General features: G+C 36.5%; 3 protein-coding genes across 3 annotated transcripts; all 3 read left to right on the forward strand.

Annotated features, from left to right (window-relative positions):
• The first annotated feature begins 368 nt into the window (after positions 1 to 368).
• LOC108671927 (plasma kallikrein) lies at positions 369 to 10,567 on the forward strand. Its single transcript, XM_047883179.1, has 8 exons — positions 369 to 1,442; positions 1,745 to 2,096; positions 2,716 to 2,886; positions 3,898 to 4,038; positions 4,501 to 4,662; positions 8,970 to 9,050; positions 10,171 to 10,255; positions 10,475 to 10,567. Exons 2-8 carry the CDS (start codon positions 1,911 to 1,913, stop codon positions 10,522 to 10,524), a joined length of 876 nt encoding a protein of 291 aa, XP_047739135.1. The 5' UTR covers positions 369 to 1,442; positions 1,745 to 1,910; the 3' UTR covers positions 10,525 to 10,567.
• On the forward strand, positions 10,532 to 14,296 carry LOC108671928 (2-oxoglutarate-dependent dioxygenase htyE-like). The gene is made up of 4 exons (XM_047883177.1): positions 10,532 to 10,647; positions 10,996 to 11,213; positions 11,415 to 11,525; positions 14,114 to 14,296. The coding sequence occupies exons 1-4, from the start codon at positions 10,590 to 10,592 to the stop codon at positions 14,294 to 14,296; spliced, it is 570 nt and encodes a 189-aa protein (XP_047739133.1). The 5' UTR covers positions 10,532 to 10,589.
• A 2,048-nt stretch (positions 14,297 to 16,344) lies between these two features.
• LOC125178724 (UPF0676 protein C1494.01-like) lies at positions 16,345 to 25,940 on the forward strand (the record flags this gene model as incomplete). Its single annotated transcript, XM_047883178.1, has 5 exons — positions 16,345 to 16,396; positions 16,697 to 16,818; positions 24,238 to 24,347; positions 25,544 to 25,669; positions 25,787 to 25,940. Coding segments are annotated over exons 1-5 (564 nt in total), but the record flags the coding sequence as incomplete, so codon positions are not given.
• Between the last annotated feature and the right edge of the window lie 29 nt (positions 25,941 to 25,969).

Genomic DNA, 25,969 nt, shown 5'->3' on the forward strand with positions numbered 1-25,969 from the left:
TAAAATGTTTTTTGCCTTAGTCTCTATTTAAATATTTAACTGAATGTTATAGTATTACATGATATGATAGGGCTTACTTTGAAATTTATTTCATTACTGGTATTTATAATTATTTCATGCATGAATGTTTATTTGTTAACTCAGAATCATAATTATTTTAATATAAGTAGGAATAAGAAAAATAAAAATTGCACAATTATCTTAAATCAAACTAATAGGTCCAAGCAAGCGCGATGCAGAAATGAAGTTGATTCAATTATTTCAGTCACAATACTTCCATTAAGGAATTTAAACATGTATAAAATGATCAGTACATATGGAGTGAAATTTCGGTTTCAGCTACCTAGTATGAAGCTGTGGCGTTGATGAAATGAACAAAGAGATTTCATCAGGTGAACACGGTCGCTTTGGAGACTGCATTTGACGAGCAGGGAAGCTTATTTACTGTCTGCCCGACGTAGAAGACGGCATTCGAGTGCTGCTCTTTAGTAGAGTTGGTTAAGGTTTTCTACAGTAGAAACTTTCGGCACAGAACTCGTTTATCAAGTGGGAAATATTTATTGGTTCAATTGAAAAATAGTTTCAATTGAAAACCTACGGCAGAAAAGTTAGAGATGTTATCTCAGATACACTTGTAAATGCGGTCTGTTAGTGAATGAAGTTTTTAAATACTCTGAGTTTACAAAGGCTAAAAGCAAGAGTTGTAGTAAAACGTTTAAAAAGCAATGAATCTAAACTATGTTATTTTAAAATTCGTTATTATCTCACAAGGTGCATTTCGGTTAACAATGTTTTACCTTGCGATTATAAATCTGACTTTTATGAGCACGTTGTCTCGACAAATCCCTAACGTGGTTTATATAAAAACCGTTATTCCCAATTTGCCAGTAAAAATACTAAACTTATGATACGTGATCATCCTTTACCTCTTACCTTAACTTGATATCCAGTTAATCAAAGTTAATTCACCTATAATAACTTATAGACATTATTCAGATGATTTACATTTTTCAATATCGTAGATTAATTCTGTTCCCAAGCGTACAGTTCGTTCAGAATATTACACAGTCTATACCTAAAATAATACAGAAATTGTTTTAATTTATTTACGGTAAATATTTTCAGCAATTAATAGTATCGAGCGCATATCCTAAATCTAGTTATAAGCATGTCGGGGTTTAGAAAAATATGTAATAGCTTTCTTACGGTCTAATCTTTTTATTACAGTTCGTTATAGTTCGTGCGTCGCTACAAAATTTTTGCAAAAAATATTTATTAGCTTTCTCACAGTGTAATCCTTCTTTCAGTTCGTCATAGTTCATGCGTGGCTACAAAACCCTTATACTCGATGTCGTCACAAGCCATCTGGTGGATGCTAGCCGTCATGGCGGGGGCTCTCATATCATGTGTCTCTCCTGCCGCTCTATCCGTCCAAAACTTCGGTAAGCTCGCAAATTAATTAATGTATCACTTATAGACAATATTTTCTAGGAATTTAAATGAAAGCCATGGGTCTTTAGTTCCATCAGGATTTTTTCTTTCTAATACTTTAATGAAACGACAAAATATTGATGAAAACGAATATAACCTATAGAGAAACAATTAGTAGATAAGAAAGATTATAGAGTTGTAATGTTAATGATTTCTTTTATAATACTATCATAAAATATCATCAGTTAGTATTTAAAGAGGAAGAACTAATATACCCTAATTTTTGACGAAGATTAACAATAATTTTTTTCAGAACGCCATTTCATGCGCAAGCAGTGACATTTTTGAAAAATCGAGAAATTAAAAAAATTATTGATTTTCTGATCCAAATTTTACTGATAGAACAAAAGTGACCTTATATATTTCTCAATTGCCGTGCACAGGAGAAATGGACTTAGATTTAGACGTAGAGAGCGAACATGCTCAGTTCAACAGCACGTGCAAGTGCGGCAAAAAAGTTGACGCGCATCGTCGGCGGCAATAACACACTTGTCAACGAGTTCCCTTGGCAAGCTGCGCTCTACATCGCCGCTACCAAAAAGTTTATGTGCGGTGGTTCGCTCATCACCAACCAGCACATACTCACGGCTGCTCACTGCTTCGAGGTTAGCAATCGAATACTACGGTTACTAAGTTTATTTCAACGATATTATTACAAAGTATCGGAATGAATCATAATAGACTTGATAATTTAATAACGTTGAGATAAAGACCTAGGACCTAGAAATGAGTTATCAGATTTACATTTGTTTATCTTGGAATCAACGATTCAAGCCAACATGAATGATACATTTAAGTTTACGAAGACATTAATAAGAAATCTGAATGAGAAGGCAATGAAAACTTTATGTGTAAATAATTAATGAAAGGTATGTTGAAAGAAGCACGTATCAAATGAAAGATGAGATAAAAATTAAGCCTAAAAGAGTTATGAAATAGAAATACTAATATGAAAGCCATGTATTAGGGATAGGAGTTAAAATTAATAGCTGAAAATTTTAGGTCAGTGACAACTTTGATCTTTTGATTGCATTAAAGACAGCGCTTGATTACCTTCACTTAATCAATAGACGCAAGTGACATATTGATCATAACATATTGATCTCGGCGCTGAAGTGTAGGCCTGATGTGGCCTGTCGCCGATTCTTTATCTTTTCGTGCCTTGTTCACAGAAGATCTAAAATCGTGTCATTTGACCGGATATTTGACGATGTGTGATTACAGGCGCTGACGGCCGCGAACATGGTGGTACATTTTAGAGCGCACAATATCTCTGATCCGTCGGAAACAAGTGTTGTGGAAAGGTTCGTGAAGGCAGTTTACATTCACAAGTCATACGACAATACCACCAAAAATAACGACATCGCCATCATACATCTCAACCAAACAGTGGACGTGAGTCATTTAGCAATATACAACCAGTTGGTAAATTAGACGAACGAGGCATGTTTTTCAAGTTAGTAACGTTTTGATATAAAGAAACAACCTGTAAATTTTCTCAAAAATAATCCATTCCTATGAAAAACCATACCTTACTTTAATCTTCTAAATAAATCCTACTAATATCGAGTCATATGTCGTGTCTTGGGAGTTGGGATCAGCTTCTGTATGCCATCGTCGAAGAAGCTCGCCGCCTGATCCGAAACCGTATTTCGTAAAGAACACTTCAATTTCAATTTCGTAATGAACACTTCGTAAAGAACACAATCAATTTCGTGAAGAACACTTCAAGAAATTCTTCAGCAAGACAACAAGAAATTTTTCAGCGAAGAACGAAATCTTGAATCGTCTGTTCTGTTTCACTTTACAGTACACTCTTTGAATCAGATCATCGGTAATGACTGAAAGTCGCCCACTTCGTTCCTCATCATGAATCTTTGTGCAGCCATCTTTAAAGGCCTTAATCCCTTCCACACCATTCCATCACTCATAATGTTTTTACCAAGCACTTCGCTGATTTTGCGATGAATGTGAACTGATTTGAAGCCTTGTTCACAGAGAAACGCACGCATTTCGGCTTGATTCTGAGTAGCTGGGGTCATTTTAAAATTACGTAAACAGATGTAGAGTTAGTCGCATGATCCCGAAATGCCGTCTGTGGCTTCCCAATTGACGTAACTACAAGGCACATATTCGCTAAAACGGTGGCCGCCTCGTTGCGGTGGCGTAATTTAAAAACAGTATTTACTCTAAAAACATGCCTCGTATTTTGTGCAAGGCTCAAAAGCCAGAGAGCACAGTAAATAAATAAAAAATTTTTGTTGAATGTTAATTCCGTTACAATCTCTTTAAAACTTTTGCTTAACTAATAGAAAATAATCACTACCCAGGCTCATTTGTATTGTAACCTGATGACAGACGGAATCAATCTATGAGAAAGTATCTTACGTGCACTCATGTGTTTAGATCAGCGCGAATCTGTTGCCCGTGTGCTTGCCGTCTTCAGCAAAATCGAAATACGCGAACGTCTCAGCGGTCGTCACAGGCTGTGGCGCATCGACGTTTCACGGACCTACCATCAGCACCTTGCAGAAAGTCCAAGTTCCGGTACGTAAGTGGCGGATGAAATTCGGAAAGAAAGATTAGATTTGGGATATGAAGCGGTTCCGCTTGTGATTGAATAAATTTAATTTACGAATAAGCGTGAATTAAATTTGTGTTACTGCTAACGATTTTAATATTGATTCATATAGTGAATTCTGTTAGAATTTAAAGTGAAGGAACCATTGCTTAACCATTTAAAGTGAAGGAACGATACAGCGACCATAGTTTTTATATCGCTCAAATCATTTAAATTCGACCTTATGCTGGTTGAATTAATATCCAGGGTAAAACGCTATTTCACACTGGAAAATGTAAATTTTTTGCAATAAACATTTTTATTTCGAGCATAAAATTCAACAGCGTTTAACAAGGTCCTGAATACCTGGATTAGAACGATTAAAATCTAGCGAACGCAATTAAATATTAAGTAAGTAGATCAACTGATTTTATGCATTCTTTTTGCAGGTGTTGTCCCGGAAGGATTGCATGAATAAAACCGGTTACTCGGCTGCTCAGATTCAGATCACGCGCAAGATGTTGTGTGCTGGAGCCGCTGGGCTCGACTCTTGCCAGGGCAACTCTGGCGGTCCTCTAGTCTACTTGGATAACACACAAAGTTATAGCCAGGTGCGATAACATAATACCGGTATATTATATTAAATTATATTATACTGTATTATATTATATTATTATATCATATTATATTATATTTCAAAGAATGATATAGTATAACAAACATTTAATCTGCTAATGTACTTCAACTTACGAATATATCCTGTACAAGCTCATCCAGGACAAAATTGTTTCCACGAAGACTAGTTCACATATTTTTGATTGTATTTCTACCACAGAAGAAAGGCTTCAAATTCCAGGGATGGACTTGAAGTAAACTAATAATTTAAGTCTACACGCGAGTCAACAAATTCTTGCCTTGGATTGAGCGGCACACGACAGAGGGTGTTTACTGCATGCTCAGGCTTCACATTCCCTTAAATGTGGACGACCGAAGAATAATTGTGTGCAAAGAATAATCGATGTCGTATTTAATATAATTTATTTTTTAAGAGTTAGACATTCCACGGTAACTTATGTTTATCGAACAATTTTCTTCGATTTCATCATTTTTATATCATCTGCACTATCAGAAAGGGAAGTAAATTCCTTCCTTGTTTTATAAGAATGAGATAGAAATATTTTCTCCTTGTTTTTTTCTACATTTTTCTACGCATCTTCATTTAGGCATGCCTTAATTTCAATTTTGAATTCAACCACTATTTCGAATTTTTCTATCACTATTCGTTACTCCATATACCTTTGATTTGATAGTGAGCTATTTAATGGTGAACTATTTAGATACGTACTTAATGCATTTTCTTTTCAAATGTCTTAATATGCCTCATAAATTGATTAGATATAGTCCACGCGTTCATTTAAAATTCTCAAAATTTGATTCTTTTAAAATTTTCACATACCCTGACTTGCGTTATTCATGATTCATATCTTTACTTGCTTGAATTACTTATACACATTTCAAACTACCTATAGTGGATGAAACATGATAAATCAATATACCAACAGGAAATAACAAAATTTGCTCAAATCAGATATATCAGCAATACACTTATCAAATGTTCAATGAACCATCATATTCATCATATCAAGTCATCACCAAACAATTAAATACATATTCGCCCCACGTTTTTTGTTTTAGATGTTGTAAAATATTTTAACTGAAATACAAAAGACCAAGAGAATGAAAGCAAACAGAGATCAGTAGCTGACGTAAAATTATTTTCTACTTTTGAGTCCACATGAAAAACGTGGTCTTTTAAATTCTTTTTTATACATTTTATTAACTGTAAAGGGTTGTTTTATCATTTTGAACGAATAATATGCAATTGTGGTAAAGGGACCAAAGGTGGGCGCCTTGCCCAAAGCCCATGGGCCCATTGCCCCAGGGGTGGGGCAATGGGCCCATTTTGACACTTTTTATAAAATAGTGTTTCATTAAAAATTGAATAACTCTACTGGCGTCTAATTCACATCATACATTCCTCATTAGTTGTACCTTTAAACATAACAAAGAACCACCTCGTATCAATTAAAACTTCATCAAAAATTTAGATTAAATAATATGCGTTTAAAAATTAATTTTTAAAGACAACACTTCCAAAGAATCCAGTGTCTCCAATCTCACAAATGTACAACGAATTTCTCATTTAATTTTCAAATTAAAAATTTAGTTTTTAAATTTTTTTTAATATATAAATTTTTTAATATATAATTTTTCCAAAATTATTTATTCTGTTAATTGATTCATGCATTGCCTCTGACTTCACACAAGTGTGCAAAATAAAAAAGGGGGGGCGCTGCCCCATGTTACCCAACTGTGTTTATTCTATACAATATATCAAAATAGAATGATGTCACCCATCAGGAGTATCAGCATTGGCTACATGCAGCTGAACACTCCTATGTATCATATTCGCCCTTATACCACCACCATTACTGTCTTGCGGTCACTCATCAGAAGAGTTAGAATCACTGTCAAATACTTGACTTGTGTTACTGCACACACCATGGCACTGGCCACATGCTGGTGAACATTCCACATCCCTTTTCCGACAGGCACACCTCCTTGTTGAACAATGTGTTGAACTATTGCATCTCACCATTTCTAGTAGCTCAGGTGGTGCAAGTTCTCTATCTGTGAGAACAGGCATGCATTGTCCATTTCTCACTTCCCATCCCCACTCATCAGGTTTCATTCTGTTGCCCAGCCACCTTTGCCAATCCACTTGGCAAAATGTCCTCAGATTATGAAACTGGACAGCTGCTGATGTAGATGGAAGCAACTGTAGGTCTACAAATGCTTTGCTAACAACTTCTCTGTGAAAGTTCTTGAATCGAAGTTTGTCCAGAGACTCTCCGGTAGCATCCTTGTACAGAAAGATTAGTGCAATCTCTCCAGCCACAAACTGTACCCTGGATTTCACCTTCAGACCCCACTCATCTTCTCTCTCTCAGACCCCCAGGATTGAGTTTTGAACGCTGTATTCCCTGACAGGTGTCAGCACTAAGTCTTTCTTCTTACCACCATATCTGTCCCCTGTCCTGCAATAGATACAGTTACTTTTTTAATCAAAGCCGGTTCCAGTAGATCTCAGTTGGCGTGCTCCGTCTTCAGAAGACTCATTTGCTCTTTTTCTGTTCTGGGCTTCAATACTGAATGACCTACAATGGTCCTTGCGACATTGTATGTGTACTTTTTGTCCAGGCACTACTCGTGTTACAACTTTTCTTCTTTCACTGGCTTTCTGGATACCTTCACAACCCTTTGGTGTTAGTGTTGGACATTCTTCACCTTCTAGGACAGGCCTGCTGCAAAGGGCACATTGGGCAACATCCATCTTGGTGCTACCTATAGGACATGATGTGATCACCCTCTACCACGCTTATGTAGTTATGTACAAGCTAAACATTCTGTAACAGTGACTATAAGGATGTAATAATCACAAAATATATGGTGTGTCCTGTCTTGAAGTCTGATCAGAGGGCTGCTCTCTTAATAATAATAATAGCGGTTTCAGCGTTTATCAGGCCGTAGGCCTGTCGCCGATTCTTATCATCGCAGAACATTCACAACATTTTGCGGTCTCGAACTCGCAACACACTGCTACAATTCTGCTGTGCTTAACCGCCTGGCCTCCTTGCCGATTCTGACCAGAAACTGGCGCACAGAGCTGGGATCGAACCCGCGCCAATCCTGGTACTCTGAACTGTAACCACTGGGCCACCCTCTCTTGCTGGTCATGTTCTAAAAACTTACACCAGAGGGTCTAGACAATGCTGCCCTCTTACTACAATTAACACACCATTTATGATATAGACACACACACTCACCCTGCATCACACTGTATATATCATACGCATTATTCCACATGCCTATATAATCACAATTTTTCACTTTATTGGTGGCTGTTTTTGCAAATACTTGATTGCTACCACCTTGGATGAATTTTAGTTATCATTAGTGAATACCTCCTACATGAAAACATCCATACAGTCACAAAAATAACTGTCTGTCATATTTTTAAAATATGTTATTGGGCTTATATTGCCATTCGGCGGCCATTTTTTTAAATCGTAAATATGACACCCTTCCAATACTTGCATTTTAGAGGATTTTTAGTATGTTATTTCTAAGGCCCTTCTCAAGCATTGGTGAAAAAATAATTTCTTTTGCAATTTGTTCCGGGTCAAACCTTATTTTTCCTGGACTATTAGGGAAGTTTGAGTGCAAAATTATCGCATTGAACAATGACAAATTTTAAATAAAATCTTGAATTAAATATGCTCCTAATAGTTAGAATTGTGGGTTGGTTTTACAAACGGTTGGCACGAAGGGCCCATAATTTACGATAACGAATTATGTTTGAGGATATTGCGTGAGTGATATAATATATTCTTCGTCCCAATATTTATTCGTAAGCATTTGAACAATTTATAGGCGGGTTAATAATGGCAGAAGGAGACTGCAGAATCATCCCTGTTGTGGATATTGCAACAATTGGTGAGTTTCTTAACAAATACAGTATTTGAAAACAGATATCGTTTCTTGTGATTTGTAGGTTCTCACTTTAACTATTAGATTAAACACCGTTTCCTGAAAGTCGAGTTCAGTGGCAAATTCTCATTTCATTCGTAAATTGAATTTTATGGCTCTCACTGGCATACGCAAAAATAGGCATGGATTTGATGGATAGTTTCTCTCAATTTAAATTTGTTAGTATTTCATAACGACGAATAGTATTGAATACCTACGAGCTAAAATATTGATAAAACTATTCGATGAATGCTCAATAAAGAAAAATTTCGTTCATTTGTTATCAGGAAAAACTACTAACGCTAAAATTCCAGCGGTTGATTTGCAGCGCATTGGTCGGCAGCTGACAGACGCTTGCCTCAACATCGGCTTCGTGTACATCACCGGCCACGGGATACCAGAAAGTCTGGTAAATTCATTGTATGTCCATTGGTAGCCCACAGGTACTGGGCTAAACAACAACGGTCACATTAAAATATTTTATTGCTCATAATTCACATAAGGAACTTTCATCCCTCATGAGAGATACTTTTCATGTTCTCTTTCCTGGACTTGAAAAACGGGCATTTAACATCTTCTGTTCAGTGAGCTGCTTTTAACGAGACACGTGACGCAGCCCCAAGTCTACGTTCATTCTGCTACTTCCTACCTACCCGCTATCTCTGACCTCGATTACTGTACTTCTAAAACGTTTTTTTTTTTTCAATTATAATACTGATTAATTATAAATCAACCACTCATATTCAGTATAAGCCTAATGCATAAACTATAAAATTTAATCCAATTCCTCTGCAGCACGACCTGTACAATATCATGGTATATAAATTATTCAGATAGTATGCAATAATGATGCGCCGTAATCCATACCGATATAACGAGTATTCGATAACGTAGGTGAACTAATAATGAAGTGATTTTTACCACTTTTACTTTCATATCCTCATCGTTACTGCAAATCACTAAAATGTAGAAATTATTTTTGAAATACGTTGCCTCTCGCTATTTGATTGATTAACATTTATCATCGACGTATATGTATAATAAAATCGCATTAAGATCTTTGCTAACATAAATTATGCAAGAGTTGACAGTAAATATGAAGGATTGCAATGTAATAGACTATAAATGCTATAAGTTAATTTATTAGCAGCTTAGAAATATTTCAGCTTGATTTGATCGATAAAACACTAGTTTAATTTCAATATAAATAATCAACTGGTACCAGGTAATTTTGAATAAGGTTTAGTGATGATACAACTTCTTCTCTTAACCTGAATTTACTAGGTGAAAAGAAATAAACAAGAGCGCCATTGTATAACTAGCGTTAAATGAGTACATTTTCTTGTTTAGAGTGTGGTTTTTGATTAGACATAAAACCTGGATTTGAACTCAATTTCATTCGAATTGAGGCCCTGGTAATAAAGATACCTAGCGTTTATTAAGAAGGATTGATTGAAGAAAAATAGATTATTGCAAGCCCCATTTTCAACTGAACCGTTCTATCAATTAATTAAATTATTTTATTCTAGATCGAGAAAGCGTTCAGCAGCACCGGCAAGTTCTTTGAACTGCCCCTGGCAGTGAAGGAAAAGTACGACCGACTGGACGGTCAAGGTTAGCTTGCCGTAGACCGGCAAAAGTGAGAATTGTAAATGGTCATGTAAAACATAGAATATGTTACGCTTATGTAATCTGACAATCTACGACACTATAAGTTTCTTATCAACGGTGGGAATTTGACGATAATTTGCGAATCGTAGATTAGGTAGGATTTTTTTATGTCTCTTAGAGTATAGTGCATCGGCGTAACGAATTTTCGTTCCCTTTACTCAGGCTGGGAGGCGACTTCAAGAAACACGAGTTGCGCGAGAGTTTCGATGTAGAATTTTGCTTTACTCGCTACCCTGACGAAGAGATCCCCGACTTCGGCGCCTCCGTCGTCCACGTCATGACGGCGCTGGACGAACTCAGCGATAAACTCATCCTGGCTCTCCAGTCAGGCCTTTGTGAGTCATCTCATTAATTTTGAGAATGGCGAGAAGCTCAAGAATTTATTAGTAACAAAGGTTTCGACCCAATAATTAGGATAAAAAATGAAAATTTTGGAAGCTTGTTTGTCGGAATTGTGGAATTATATAATCATAGGCATAACTTTTCAGTAAGAAAAAACTTACACACAAGACAAACAAACACATTTTCTGCCATGGATTTTCTTTGGTTCTAAGTACCTATATACTTTATGATCTCATCTGTATTGATTTGTATTGCTGAACATCAAGTTCGGCGAGTTTCGATCGTATTCGACAATTCGTAAACTGAACCTTCCCTACTGCGTTTACTGTCGTTCGATGCAGGTGTGAAAAACAACTTCCTGGTTAAAGCTCACTCGAGAAAGAGGGAGCCTACCGGCAACCGTACCCTCATGAGGATCCTTTACTACCCGCCCGTGCCCTCACATCGTCCTGAGGGCACCATGCGATGCGGCGCCCACACAGACTACGGCACCATCACCCTCCTCCTGCAGGACGGCCTCGGCGGCCTCGAGGTGCTTTGCTCTTGCGAGACACTGAGAGTCTGACGTGCAAGAATGAAAGTGATATATTTGTTCATTTGCGTTTAAGATATAGGCAGAATTTTGCTTTAAGGTAACCTTGATGAGGTCATGTACGTCTGCCACCCTCCATGGAAGAGAGTTTGAAAAAAATATGCTGTGCGTATAAGTTTTATCTCTCTAATCAACCCTGTTTTGAAATTCATACTCATCATTTAATAGGTAAAAACCCGAAGCGGGGCTTGGGTGCCAGCGCCTCCACTCGAGAGCGCCGTGCTGGTGAACGTAGCCGACCTACTCCAACGGTGGACCAACAATCAACTCATCGCCACGGTAATGAATAGTTTGGTTGCATCCTTGCATAGCTCAAGCAATAACCAACTCATCGGCACGGTAATGAATTGTTTGGTTGCTTCATTGCATAGCTCAAGCAACAACCAACTCATCGCATCGGTAATGAATAGTTTGGTTGCATCCTTGCATAGCTCAAACAACAACCAACTCATTACCACGGTAATAAATAGTTTGGTTGCGTCATTGCATAGCTCAAGCAACAACCAACTCATCGCCACGGTAATGAATAGTTTGGTTGCATCCTTGCATAGCTCAAGCAACAACCAACTCATCGCATCGGTAACGAATAGTTTGGTTGCATCCTTGCATAGCTCAAGCAACAATCAACTCATCGCCACGGTAATGAATAGTTTGGTTGCATCTTTGCATAGCTCAAGCAACAACCAACTCATCGCCACGGTAATGAATAGTTTGGTTGCATCCTTGCATAGCTCAATCTACAACCAACTCATTACCACGGTTATGAATAGTTTGGTTGCTTCATTGCATAGCTCAAGCAACAACCAACTCATCACCACGGTAATAAATAGTTTGGTTGCGTCATTGCATAACTCAAGCAGAAACCAACTCAACGCCACTGTTATGAGGAGTTTGGTTGCGTCATTGCATAACTCAAGCAGACACCAACTCAACGCCACTGTAATGAGGAGTTTGGTTGCATCCTAGCATAGCTCAAGCAACAGCAACTCATCGCCACGGTAATGAATAGTTTGGTTGCATCCTAGTGCAACCGGAAACACCGCCGCGAAGTCGAAATAATTATGGGTAGCGTGCTGACTTGGTGGTGACTTCTTTATTGGTTTACACACAAGGACTAAAGTATCGCTCTTTGGTCCGGCTCTAAATTCCCTTGCGTTGGAGAGAGGAGGAATGAACAGGAGGAACTTTTCGAAGTATATTGGTGACCTTCAGGCGATGCGCAAATTCTATTGTACAAGGGCACACATTTTATTATTCGCTAAAAGTCCATAAGCTCCGGGCGACAGAATATCAACTTCAGGGATACAACGTTGATGAGTCCCTATACATTGTCGAGAACCACAAAAGCGGATAGCAAGGGTACAGGTTCATACTGCACCACAATGCTGACAAGTTGTAATGATCAGGAGTACGAGCCCTAATACACTGCCAAAAACACAAAAATGAACAGCAAGGTTACAGGTATGAGCTGAATCACAATGCTAACAACCAGCTGCAATGACCGAGGGTACGAGCATTAAGACAGTGCCAAATTCAGATTACTCCCGAGCGTGGAAGGTATTAATTCCCGCGAAACGAGAAGCTCAAACGGTACGGCAGATGCTGCAACAGAACGCTGATATATATACTCGAGTGTGGAAGTTATTAGCCCCCACAACACGAGAGTTGCTCGGCACCGGAACAATCCGTGCTAGAGCGCTACCAGCAACTAAAACTAGCCAAGATGTCCACCAGCGCAAAAAATTAGTCCTTCCCGTGATATCTCCAGAACTAAGGGTGGGTCTCGGAAGCTCAGATCTGGCTCTCTCCATTAGAGTCAAGACGACCGGACCCCCACCCAGTTCCACTGAGCACACACAATTCGCCTGCAATGGATAACTCAACTAAAGTGACCTCACAATAATACCTAGTTTACAGCGCAACAAAATGGACAAGCTGAGCTCTCCATCTGAGTCTGAGGAGACTGAGCTCTCCATCGTCCAAGACCACCGAGGGGAATAAACGTGCACCCGCTCGAGGCTACCAGCTGACTCAACCAATCACGATGTAGCTACAAGTCATTAAGTCTCGTCCCAAGACGCTGATAACCAAATCTTATGAATAAACAAAATAATATCACAGTTAAACGAGATTCCAAATCCTAGTCATAAAATGAATATTTTCACGCATTATTAAGTGGTATTCAAACGCAATTTATAATATAAAAACTCGAATTCTTTAGTGAAGTTGAATCTTCCAAGTCCAGACAATACTACGGTTAAAAAAATATTTCACAAAATTCGCGTTCCGTCATACTTGCATTGATCTAGAAGAAGACAAGAATCACCAGAGAATGATGCCGTATGTGCACATCAAGGAAGCCAGATACTTACATTTTAAATAGAATCATAATGGCCTACTTGCACGAAATTATTCATCAGATAGAATTTGCCCACTGCTAAGTTTAGTATATTAGCTTAGGCGATGTAAGGAATGAGCCTAGTTTTATCGTCTCCACTTAGTGATCTCTTGGGTATATCTGGGACATCTACTGTTAAATAGTCAAAATTGCAGGAATATACGCATTCCTAAGAATGAAGTTCATTGTGAATGACGTAACTGGATAGAATTAGCAACACCCGAGGAAATTGCCATGTGTCAGTTTTTAATTAAATTCTAGTTTAGTTAGCGTTGAAGTCATTCAAGCAAGAATTGCGTTTCACTGTTGCTAAGATCAACTTTTCCCGTAACTTACCTATATCACTATTCTTATATACCTTGGACGTTTGCTTCCTGAGCATAATGAATGACTGGTGTAATGAAGCAAAGTACTTTTTCCTATTGTTCCTCCGATATTTTTTTTTTCGATTACCATATAACTGCGACAGGAGCACCGCGTGATGATGCCGGCGACTGAGCACCTGCAGAAGCTGCCGCGTCGCTCCATCGCCTACTTCGTCCACCCCGACGATGACGTCATGGTCGAGCCTCTGGACGGCAAAGGCGGCCTGCCACCCGTCAATGCGGAAGACTGGCTGAATAAAAGATACAAGGAATCAATCCAGTATTGAAAATTCGATCCGACAAGGCCGGAAACGAAAAATTATTTCGAATAATTAAATTACATTTTATGTAATTGAGAAATTTCCGATGAAAATGAAGGAAAAACTATTTAGACGACATTTCTCTTCACTTGACGGATGCGAGTCAACAATAGAACCCTCTACCTTTGTAATTTGAAATGAAAGGTCGCAGGTTATCGCATTTACCAAAAGTTTGAAACACTATTGGTCTGTATATTTAGTATAAGAGGAATCAATAATTGATGCTTGAGATGTGTGATGGAGGGGATGTTCCTGTCTCTTTAGTGCTGGTATAATTTTCACTGATTGGCATAAAGATAGACGACAAACTATGCAGTTTGGTATCAAAATTGCCATGATGAACTGAACACCTAAATGTTTTTTTCATTTAAATGGTTATTGCATTAAATTTGAGGATATTTTTAAGGACACTTTTAGCGACTCTCTCCAAATTGGCTTTCAGTAAAAAATGTGTGTTACATTTATTATTTCTATTATTATTTCTTTGCTTCTGTGGCGGCCGATTTTGAATGTATTGTTTATCTTGGGCATTATCAAATGATATTTTATAACGGAACAAGATTGTCATAAATTTTAACAAAGTAAAATTGCAATAGCTTTTTTGAAATGCTGTTACATTGTTTTCGTTGCTAGTACGATGAACGATATTTAGAGTAAACTTTTAAATGTCATTCACGATGTCGTTTCAAGATGACGTGAGCCACGACGTTTTGCGCAATATTGCCATATTTATCTGCTGACGTATCTATTCCACTGTACTCCGTAATCGAAATTTTCATAGCATTTTTATCTTCAGTTATTGTAAATTAAAAATATTCCTTGCATTTAGTGCATGGATGTTATTTTTATAAACAACTCATGACCTTATTTATGTCGCTTGTTTTCATTAGCTATTTCGCTAGTTTTGTGACGTTACTTCGCATTGTTTAACGAATCGGTGCTAAATATTTGTGAACTCTATAAATGAACTATATATCTATTCTTGTAATTAGTCCATCTATACTTTTATTAAATTTACTTTTGGTAAATTGTTGTAAAAATGAATTTCATTATATAGGAAAAATTTCTAATGTTTGGGGCATCATTTACACCAAAACGGTTATAATTGGTTATATTATAATATAATTATTATATAACAGTGAACATTTCATGTTTTTTCAAAAAAAAAATTTCGTCCAAGTCTCCGCGTTTCAGCGAAGATATTCCATAGTAGTCGCAGACGGTCACCTTCCACTAGTCACAGTCGTTGCCCCAACGTTCGTTCCTCAAAGACTGATAACGTAGCCCTGTGCGGCGTAGTGCTTGGTTTGATAAGCTTCATATGCGGCAGCGAGAGGCCACGACTTCAGTGACGATCCTGGGTTCAGCTGACACTCTCGATGATTGGAGTTTGACTGCGGTGCTTAAATTCTTTTCATAACGTTTATTCAAAAAATATTACTTTTAATTGTTAATTTTCTCACACTATTGTCGAAGTCATTTGCACTTGCCAGAATAATTTTAGTTTTATTAGTACGAGATTCAATATATTTGATTGCGGTAATCGCGTAGTGCCTTTTATCATCTCCAAGAGATGCTGTGTTGATAGTTATGATCGATGGTGGCTCCAGCATTCGATCCCTTGCGGGGTACGCAAATCATTATATTTAATTCGAATCCGAATCTTGAAATTGTTGATGTGAACATGTATTTTTTTACTTATGGGGACATCCCTTTGCGATGGGGACATCCCCTAAGTAAATTTCCAGTGTTTCAGAGTAGTTTATTCTTCTTTAGGAAAGTTTTAGTGCAAAATTGTGGCATTGAACAATGACAAATTCTAATTGAAATCTTGAATTAAATATACACTTAACAGACAGAATTGTGGGTTAGTTTCACGATAGGTTGGCGTAAAAGGTTCATAATTTACGATAAGCAAATATAATGGTTGAAGGTGATTAAAATAATATGTTTTTCGCCCCATCTTTAACAATAATTATTCGTAGGCACTTAAACAATTTGTAGGCGGGTTAATAATGGCAGAAGAAGACTGCAGAATCATCCCTGTTGTGGATATCGCTACAATTGGTTAGTTTCTTAGCAAATATCTGCAAATAAATATTTTTTCTTGTGATTTCTAGGTTTTTACTTTAACAATAGGATTAAATACCCTTTCCCGAAATTCGAGTTCAGTGGAAAATTCTAATTTCATTCATAAAGTCTCGCACTGGCATACGCATAGATATGCATGGATTTGTTGGATAGTTTCTCTCAATTTAAATTTATAAGTATTTCATAACGACGAATAGTATTGAATAACTACGAGCTAAAATAATGATAAAACGATTAAATGTTCATTGAAGAAAAATTTCGTTCATTTATTACCAGGAAAAACTACTGACGCTGAAATTCCAGCGGTTGATTTGCAGCGCATTGGTCGGCAGCTGACAGATGCTTGTTCCAACATCGGCTTTGTGTACATCACCGGCCACGGGATACCAGAAAGTCTGGTAAATTAATCCTATTTTTACAACACTTCTCTTTAACTTCACTTCTTGTTTGTTTGTTTGTCTGTCTGTCTGTCTGACTGTCTGCTACAAATCTTATAATCAATATTTAACACACTACTACCTGTCCAGTCGATCTGAAATTTGGCACACTTGCGTAAAGTTGGAGACAATGCACGAATCAATTGACAGAATAAATAATTTTATAAATTAAAAAAAAACTTTTTGTCATTATTAAAAAAATTAAAAAATAATTTTGTCTGATACAAATCTTATAATCCATATATGACACAATTTGACCTGTCCAATTGATCTGAAATTTTGCACAATTGCATAAAGTCAGAGACAATGCATGAATCAATTGACAGAATAAATAATTTTGAAAATTTACAAAATTTTGATATCTTAAAAATTTTTTGAAAAATAGTTTTTTTAATACTTGAAAATAAAATTAGAAATTCATGGTACATGTGTAACATCCAAGACACTGGATTGTTCAGAAGTGTTGTCTTTAAAAAGTAATTTTTAAAGACATATTTTTCAAAATAAATACAACCGAAAATGGTAAACATTACTTAACATTACCATTAGGGAATAAAAGTGTGGGACCAGGTAGATAGTTTCAGTGTCTATATTAAATTTTGGAAACTGAAATTCGGTAACCTCGAATATCAGTTTCGCGGATAATCTCATAGACAATGACACGCGCAAAAGTAAAGGATACATTACAGTTTTCTTTATATCTCAAGTTAAAGTGCAAGATTTTACCTAATATTTGGTCAGTATACATTATTTCTAATGGCACTAGAAACATTATATAGAATGGATAGTGATAAAAAGCAGTGTTTAGGTTTTTTCAACAAATAGAGAAATTAACCCACTCAAAAGTATTGGGTACATGATCAAAAATGAACGAAAATAACTTTTTTTAAGGTACTCAAAATAAGCTTTTCACTTTAGGTGTTACACTAATTTCATATCGTTATCTAATTGGCCAATCAGATCAGTTTGCTATTGTTTACGAGATTTTGTGTTCCGGTGAAGATATTATTCAGCTTCATATTTCAAATTTAATTTAAAATGGCTAAAACTCGAGAGTTGGCGACCGCTTTGCGTCAAAAGATCTATAGATTGACACAAGAAACGGAAGGGGTGTCGAATAATATCCAAGGAGTCTGATCTATCATTGAGTACAGTTGGAAATATCACGAAGCAATCATCCCGATGATATCATTAAAGCATGTTATTGCAAGTCTTCCAAGACCTGGTTGTCTGAGGAATCTAGCAGACGGTAATGCAGGGTGGATTAGCAGAAAGGTACACAAGAACCCGTTTGTTGCTCGTGGTGAAATTAAAAGCGACCTGGAAGAATGTTGGATTGATGTAGAAAAGGACACAATCAGCAGAGCTCTAAATAGTACTGGTCATATGTCAAGGTTCGATCGAATTCCTTATGAAGTGTTCAATTTTTGTTTCGTCGGACCAGGATTTTGTCCGATTTGAGATTATGAGATTAGTAGAATGTTTGAAGTGAAAAGCAAATCTGAGTACTCTAAAAAAAGTTATTTTTGTTCATTTTACAACACTTCTCTTTAACTTCACTTCTTGTTTGTTTGTCTGTCTGTCTGTCTGCTGCTAATCTTATAATCGAAATTTAACACACTTCTACTTATCCTATCGATCTGAAATTTTGCACACTTGCGTAAAGTTGGAGACAATGCAAGAATCAAATGACAAAATAAATTATTATAAAAATAATTTTTTTTCGATATTAAAAAATTTGAAAAATAATTTTGTCACATACAAATCTTATAACATACTTGACCAACTTTTACCTGTCCTATTGATCTAAAATTTTGCCCACATGTGTGAAATCGCAGACAATGCATGAATAAATTGATAGAATAAATAATTTTTTAAAAAATTAATTTTTTCAATATTCGAAAATGAAATGAGAAATTCATTGTACATCTTTAACATTGGAGACACTGGATTCTTTATAAGTGTTGTCTTTAAATGTAATTTTTAAACGTATATTATTATATTCTAAGGTATAATATATTTAAATCTGCAAGCGTTTGATCGTGTTCACAAGCAGAAATTTTTTGTGTTCAGTTCAAGACTATAGTAATATTCCCGGTAACTTTTTTATTTATTCTAGGGTATAATATATTTAAGTTTCCTATCGTTTGATAGCGTTAATTAGAAGATATTGTTTGTGTTCAGTTTAGGATTATAGTAATAAGCTCAGAAACATTTTTATAATATAAGGTATAATATATTTAAGTCTCCTATCGATTGACCGTGTTCACAAGCAGAAATTGCTTGTGTTCAGTTCAAGACTATAGTAATATGCCCAGTAATTTTTTATTTATTCTAGGGTATAGATCTGAAATTTTGCACACTTGTGTGAAGTCAGAGGCAATGTATGAATCAATTAATAGAATAAATAACTTTGAAGAAATTTATATATTAAAAAAAAATTATATATTAAAAAATTTGAAAATTAATTTTTTTAATATTTGAAAATTAAATGACAAATTCATTGTACATCTGTAAGATTGTAGACACTGGATTCTTTTGAAGTGTTGTCTTTAAAAAGTAATTTTTAAACGTATATTATTATATTCTAAGTTATAATATATATAAGTCTCCTATCGTCTGATCGCGTTCACAAGCAGAAATTGCCTGTGTTCAGTTCAAGACTTTAGTAATATGCCCAGTAATTTGTATTTATACTAGGGTATATTATATATAAGTCTCCTATTGTTTGATCGCGTTAACTAGAAAATATCGCTTATGTTCAGTTTAGGATTATAGTAATAAGCTCAGTATCTTTTATATATTCTAAGGTATATTATATTCAAGTCTCCTATCGTTTGATCGTGTTCACAAGCAGAAATTGCTTGTTTTCAGTTCAAGACTATAGTAATTTTTATTTATTCTAGGGTACAATATATTTAAGTTTCCTCTTGTTTGATCGCGTTAACTAGAAGAAATCGTTTGTGTTCAGTTTAAGATTATAGTAATAAGCTCAGTAACTTTCTTACAAGACTCCTCTTTAACTTCACTTCTTGCTTGTTTGTCTGTCTGTCTGTCTGCTAGAAATCTTATAATCGATATTTAACACACTTCTACCTGTCCAATCGATCTGAAATTTGGCACACTTGCGTAAAGTTGGAGACAATGCATGATTCAATTGACAGAATAAATAATTTTATAAATTAAAAAAAAACATTTTTTTTCATTATTAAAAGAAATTAAAAAATAATTTCGTCTGCTACAAATCTTAAAATCCATATATGACACAATTGAACTGTACAATTGATCTGAAATTTTGCACAATTGCAAAGTCAGAGACAATGCATGAATCAATTGACAGAATAAATAATTTTGAAAATTTACAAAATTTTGATATCATAAAAAAATTTTGAAAAATAATTTTTCTTTTAAATATTTGAAAATAAAATTAGAAATTCATTGTACATGTGTAACATCCAAGATATTGGATTGTTCAGAAGTGTTGTCTTTAAAAAGTAATTTTTAAACGCATATTATTTGAACATGTACCCAGTACTTCTGAGTGGGTTAATGTCTCTATTTGTTGAAAAAATCTAAACACTGCTTTTCACTATCCATTCTATATAATTTTTCTAGTACCACTAGCAATATAATGACCAAATATTAGGTAAAATCTTGCACTTTAACTTGAGATATAAAGAAAACTGTAATGTATCCAATACTTTTGCCTGCCACTGTACGTATATACTCCACCTGAAGTAGATATCGTCACAAAATATTTAGAGGATTCGTATCATCGTGACAGCCGTGCTACTATTATTCAGAGAAACATGGGTTAAGCATGCAATAAGGTTTCCACGTATAAAGCTTTGGAAATTTTAACAACCTTTAACATTAACCACTACATTATACGTGGGAACCATTAACCACTAAACTATTAACCACCGCATTAATCGTGGACACTATTAATTGAAGTGGTTAACCCTGTCGAGTCAACCACTACACCAGCGCTTATCTGCTGAACCTTGCTGACCTGCCGGGTTATCTTTCAGTTTGGGTTCAGAAACAACTTATCATATAGAACCTATCAAATAACGCCGTGTTATATTGATAGCATAGCTCATAATCGAATCGTGGGATAGTGGTAGCCCACTGCAGGTTCTGTGCTGAACAAAGAACGGTCACATTAAAATATTTTATTACTCATAATTCCCATAAAGAACATTAATCCCACATGAGAGATATTGTTCATGTTCTTTTTCCTGGACTTGGTAAACGGGCATTTAACAATCTTCCTTTCACTGAGCTCCTTTTAACAAGACACGTGACACAGCCCCAAGGCTACGTTCATACCGCTATTTCTTTCCTACCCGCTATCTCTGACTTCGATTACTGTACTTCTAAAACGTTCTTTCAATACTAATACTGAATTAATTATAAATCAACTACACATATTCAGTATAAATCTATAACATAAATAATAAAATTTAATCCAATTCCCTTACCGCACGACCTATACTATATCGTGATATATAAATTACCCTGAAAGTACGCAATTATAATGAGTCATAGTCCATACCGATATAACGGGTATTCGATAACGTAGGTGAACTAATAATGAAGGGATTTTTATCATTTTTACTTTCATATCTTCCTCGTTAGTAAAAATCACTAAACTGTAAAAATTATTCATGAATACGTTGCCTCCCACTATCTGAGTTATTATCATATATAATCACCAAATAATTTATGTACCATAAAATCACATTAAAATCTTTGATAACATAAAATTATGCTAGAGTTGACAGTAAAGAAAGTAGTGAAATGAAACAGACTATAAATGCTACAAGTTCATTTGTTAACAGCATAGAAATATTTCATTTTGGTTTTATTGGTATTTAGATGCAAGTGGAAATTAAAGAACAAAGAAAGCGTTGAATCTTTTATTGAAGTGGGTCCGCAAAATGAGTGGTTCGCAGAACGAAGCCAGGAGGAGACGATAAGCTCGATGTGGAACGCACTGCAGTAGAATACGCATATGTAAATTTTAGTTCGAACATTAAAAGTTGAGAGCATAATATTTGATATTCAAATGAATGAGTCACTGTTTCAAGTTTGAGCGTCTCTCTCCCTTTCTCCAATTCTCACCATATTACCGATGGCAACAGAACGTAACAATAATTAAGGATAAGCAGCAGCTCAAATAAACAGACGCGGCAGGGTAGAAGACCAAGAAGAAGTAGAGGCGATTATTGGATTCTTATCTGAATGAAACAGATAAACAGTTTAAGCCTATAAACAACAAATTCAAGTCGTAACGTAATGGATTTCAGTATGATTCAAGTAAAATCAAAATAATGATAACACTTTCAAAATAATCAAAATAACTAACCTATTTGTTTCCGTTAAGGAATCCTATATTAGACAAGAGTTCTCATGTAGAGAACTATAAGAAAGAAAATAGTGAAAACAGTATAAGGAGTGTTTGCTCGTACTTAAAGAAAGAAGGAAGGAAGCGTTCTTGGGCCTATTTTGTTCGTTGCTTTTATAAATGATCTGCCAGAAGTAGTATCCAGCGTGTGCTCCATGTATGCCGACGACACAAAAGTTTATAATACAGTGAAGGATGCGTCAAATAAAGCGCAATTGCAAGATGATCTTGACAGCTTAGTTAACTGGGCTGATACGTGGCAACTGCGGTTTAATGCTGACAAGTGTAAAGTACTTCACTTCGGGAAGAACAATGAACAGCAAGATTACAGTATGAGAAGACATGGTTACAACGAGAGAGTAATGATTGAACAGTCTAATGGGGAAAAATATCTCGGAGTTTATGTCGACAGGGAGCTGAAATTTTCTAAGCATGTTGAAACGCAAGCTAACACATCCAACAAACTTCTTGGACTAATCAGACGCTCATACGAGTTCCTAGATGCAGAAGCGATGAAGCAGTTGTTTGTTGCTGTCGTGCGCCCGAATCTAGAGTTTGGAAACGTTGTGTGGTCACCGAGATTTGAAAAGGACAGAAATTTATTAGAGAATGTTCAAAAACGTGCAACAAGGATAATTCCAGGCTTGAAGGGCAAGTCCTATGAAGAAAGATTGAAGATTATGAAGCTTCCAAGCCTCAGTTATCGACGTCTGCGCGGGGACCTCATTGAAGTATACAAGTATACTCATGGTCTATACAAGGTCCCCGAAGGATTACTAGAATTTGAAACAAGAACCAACACCAGGGGCCACGGCTATAAGCTAAAAAAACTGCGCTGCAACTTCTCCACGCGACAAAATTTCTTCTCGCTTCGAATCACCGACATGTGGAACAGCCTCCCCGATGACATCGTTGGCGCTCCAAGTATGAACGCGGTCAAGAACAGACTAGATAAAGCTATGGAAAAATATATGTTCAGATTTGAAATGCCTAGCTCCTTATCGAACCCGGTGGAAGTCTATAGCAGCTACTTCAAACTATCGTCAGTCATGAAAAGGTCCGGTCAAATGACAAGATTTTAGACCTTCTGTGAACAAGGCACGAAAAGAAAAAGAATCGGCGACAGGCCACATCAGGCCTACACTTCAGCGCCGAGATCACTATGTTATGTTATGTTAAGAGAGACAAACGCATGCAAGCATGCAAGTTAATTCACAGCATTACGGCTAGTGACATATATCGGTTGAACTCCGACGCTCCAAGGAGCCAATAACCCTACGGGTTTGAACCACTGGCGTGACGCCAGCACAGTAAGATCTTGAACCAGCGAACACAGAAGTTAAAACGTGCATTTATATGGAACAAAACAAAATGAGAACACACTCGCACAAACTCAAATTAGGGTATAGATAAGAAAGATTGAACACAAGTAGTAATACGGTTTGAGCCGCAGGAAGTCTTCACAGAGTTAAGGTTAAGGTAATAATAATCACGATTGATGTAATGAGCTTCGACTATGTCTCCTAACACGAGACAAACGATAAGCGTATAAACATTAATGACGTAATTAGATAATAAATTTCAACAGTTTGTTCGATATAACACGAGTTTTATTTCAATAGAAATAATCTACTGGTACAAGGTAATTTTGGTAAGGTTTTGTGAAGATTCAACTTTTCATCTAAACCTGATATACTTGGTGAAAATAAATAAACAAGAAGCGCCATTGTATAACTAGCGTTGAATACCGACATTTCCTTGTTAAAAGTCTGTTTTTTATTAAACATTAAACCATGATTTGAATTCCATTTCATTTGTACTTGAGAAACGTTCCCCTAACAACAACCCTAGCTTCTAACGAAGATTACCTAGCGTTTCTTGAGATTGATTAATTGGAGAAAAGTAGATAGTTAGAAGCCCCATGTTGTAGGTAAACATTTTTATTCATTAATTAAATTATTTTATTCTAGATCGAGAAAGCGTTCAGCAGCACTGGCAAGTTCTTTGAACTGCCCCTGGCAGTGAAGGAAAAGTACAATAGACTGGACGGTCAAGGATACGTTGCCGTAGACCAAGAAACGTGAGTATGTAAATGATCTTGTAACATGGTAGGCACAGCTAACCGAAAAGTTATCTTTCGATAACCGTTAACCGCTAACCGAAAAGTTAGCTTTTATAACGCTAAACCGATGAATTGCCGAAAAATTTAACTGAATTTACCGCTAACCGCTAACTTTTAGTATATCAATTTAGCATCGTCTTAATTTTTGGGGGCTCTGAAAGTCTGAAAAACAGAACTACAGAGCTGAACTTTTAATATGTTGCAGCATTGGCAAGGAGCTTTCCAAAAAGGTGTAGTGTAGCATGCCAAGATCAGATGATGATCAAGATGTACGTGATTAAATTAATAATGATTAAATGAACAAATGAAATTAAGCAGTAGTTGACATTCAACATACAGTTCATTAAACGAGTAAAAAAGTATTAAAAGAATATAAAATATAGAGAAATAAAAACACGCAAGTAAATTCAAGGTTACAAACTGCTCTTGCTCAGCCTTGCCCTTTATCCCTTAGAGGTGATGATTGTTGCCCTTGATGAACATAAGCCTCTCTGCCCTTGATGAACATCAGCCTCTCTGCTCTTGATGAACATCAGCCTCTCTGCCCTTGATGAACATCAGCCTCTCTGCCCTTGATGAACATCAGCCTCTCTGCCCTTGATGAACATCAGCCTCTCTGCTCTTGATGACATCAGCCTCTCGATGCTGCGTCAACCAATCACGCCTTGTGCTACTACATTATGTAGCGGTAACACAAGACGTGATTGGCTGACGTACATATGTTGACGTAGTCAGCCATCACTGTGGCACACGGCTAACGATACCTAGCATTAAATATTAACACCTGAATTTTCAATCAGAAGAGATTTTTAAACATTTTTATCGGACCGCCAGTTAGCGGAACTAAAGTTAGCGGAAACTAATTGGTCCGCTAATTGTTTACAAAGTTAGATGAAAAGGTAATCCGATAAGGAAAAAGTTAGCTTCTCTAATTAACGGTTAGCGGAATAGCGGAACGGTGCCCACTACTGAATATAGACAATATACGCGTATTACACTTATGTAAACNTGTATAAGAGACAGCTCCAAGCCCTCCCGCTTCTCCCGGATAACGGCGGAGACGCCCTCCTCGTGGAGTGGGGCACCCAGTAAAAGTGACTTATGGGCGGGAACAACTTTTAGTGTTGGCAACACCCCCCCAAACATCTCCCCAGTCTCGAGCTCTTCCTCTCTCGAATGGTTCAGTACGATCAGTTCACACTTCCCCTGGTTTACCTCCAGCCCTACGGCTCTAAAGTCCTCAACGAGTTTTTGTACTGCCCGGATGCCAACGAGTTTTTGTACTTATGTAAACTGACGATGTACGACACTATAAGTTTCTTTTTAACAACGGGAATTTTACGATAATTTGCGCATATATACAGTAGTAGATGCATTAGATTTTTTATGCCCCTTAGAGCCGTGCCTCGGCCTAATAAATTATCGTTCACTTTACTCAGGCTGGGTGGCGACTTCAAGAAACACGAGTTACGCGAGAGTTTCGATGTAGAATTTTGCTTTAATCGCTACCCTGACGAAGAGATCCCCGACTTCGGCGCCTCCGTCGTCCACGTCATGACGGCGCTGGACGAACTCAGCGA

This window comes from Hyalella azteca, unplaced genomic scaffold (genome assembly GCF_000764305.2).
Source record: "Hyalella azteca isolate HAZT.00-mixed unplaced genomic scaffold, Hazt_2.0.2 contig12203, whole genome shotgun sequence".
Taxonomy (NCBI): Eukaryota; Metazoa; Arthropoda; class Malacostraca; order Amphipoda; family Hyalellidae; genus Hyalella; species Hyalella azteca.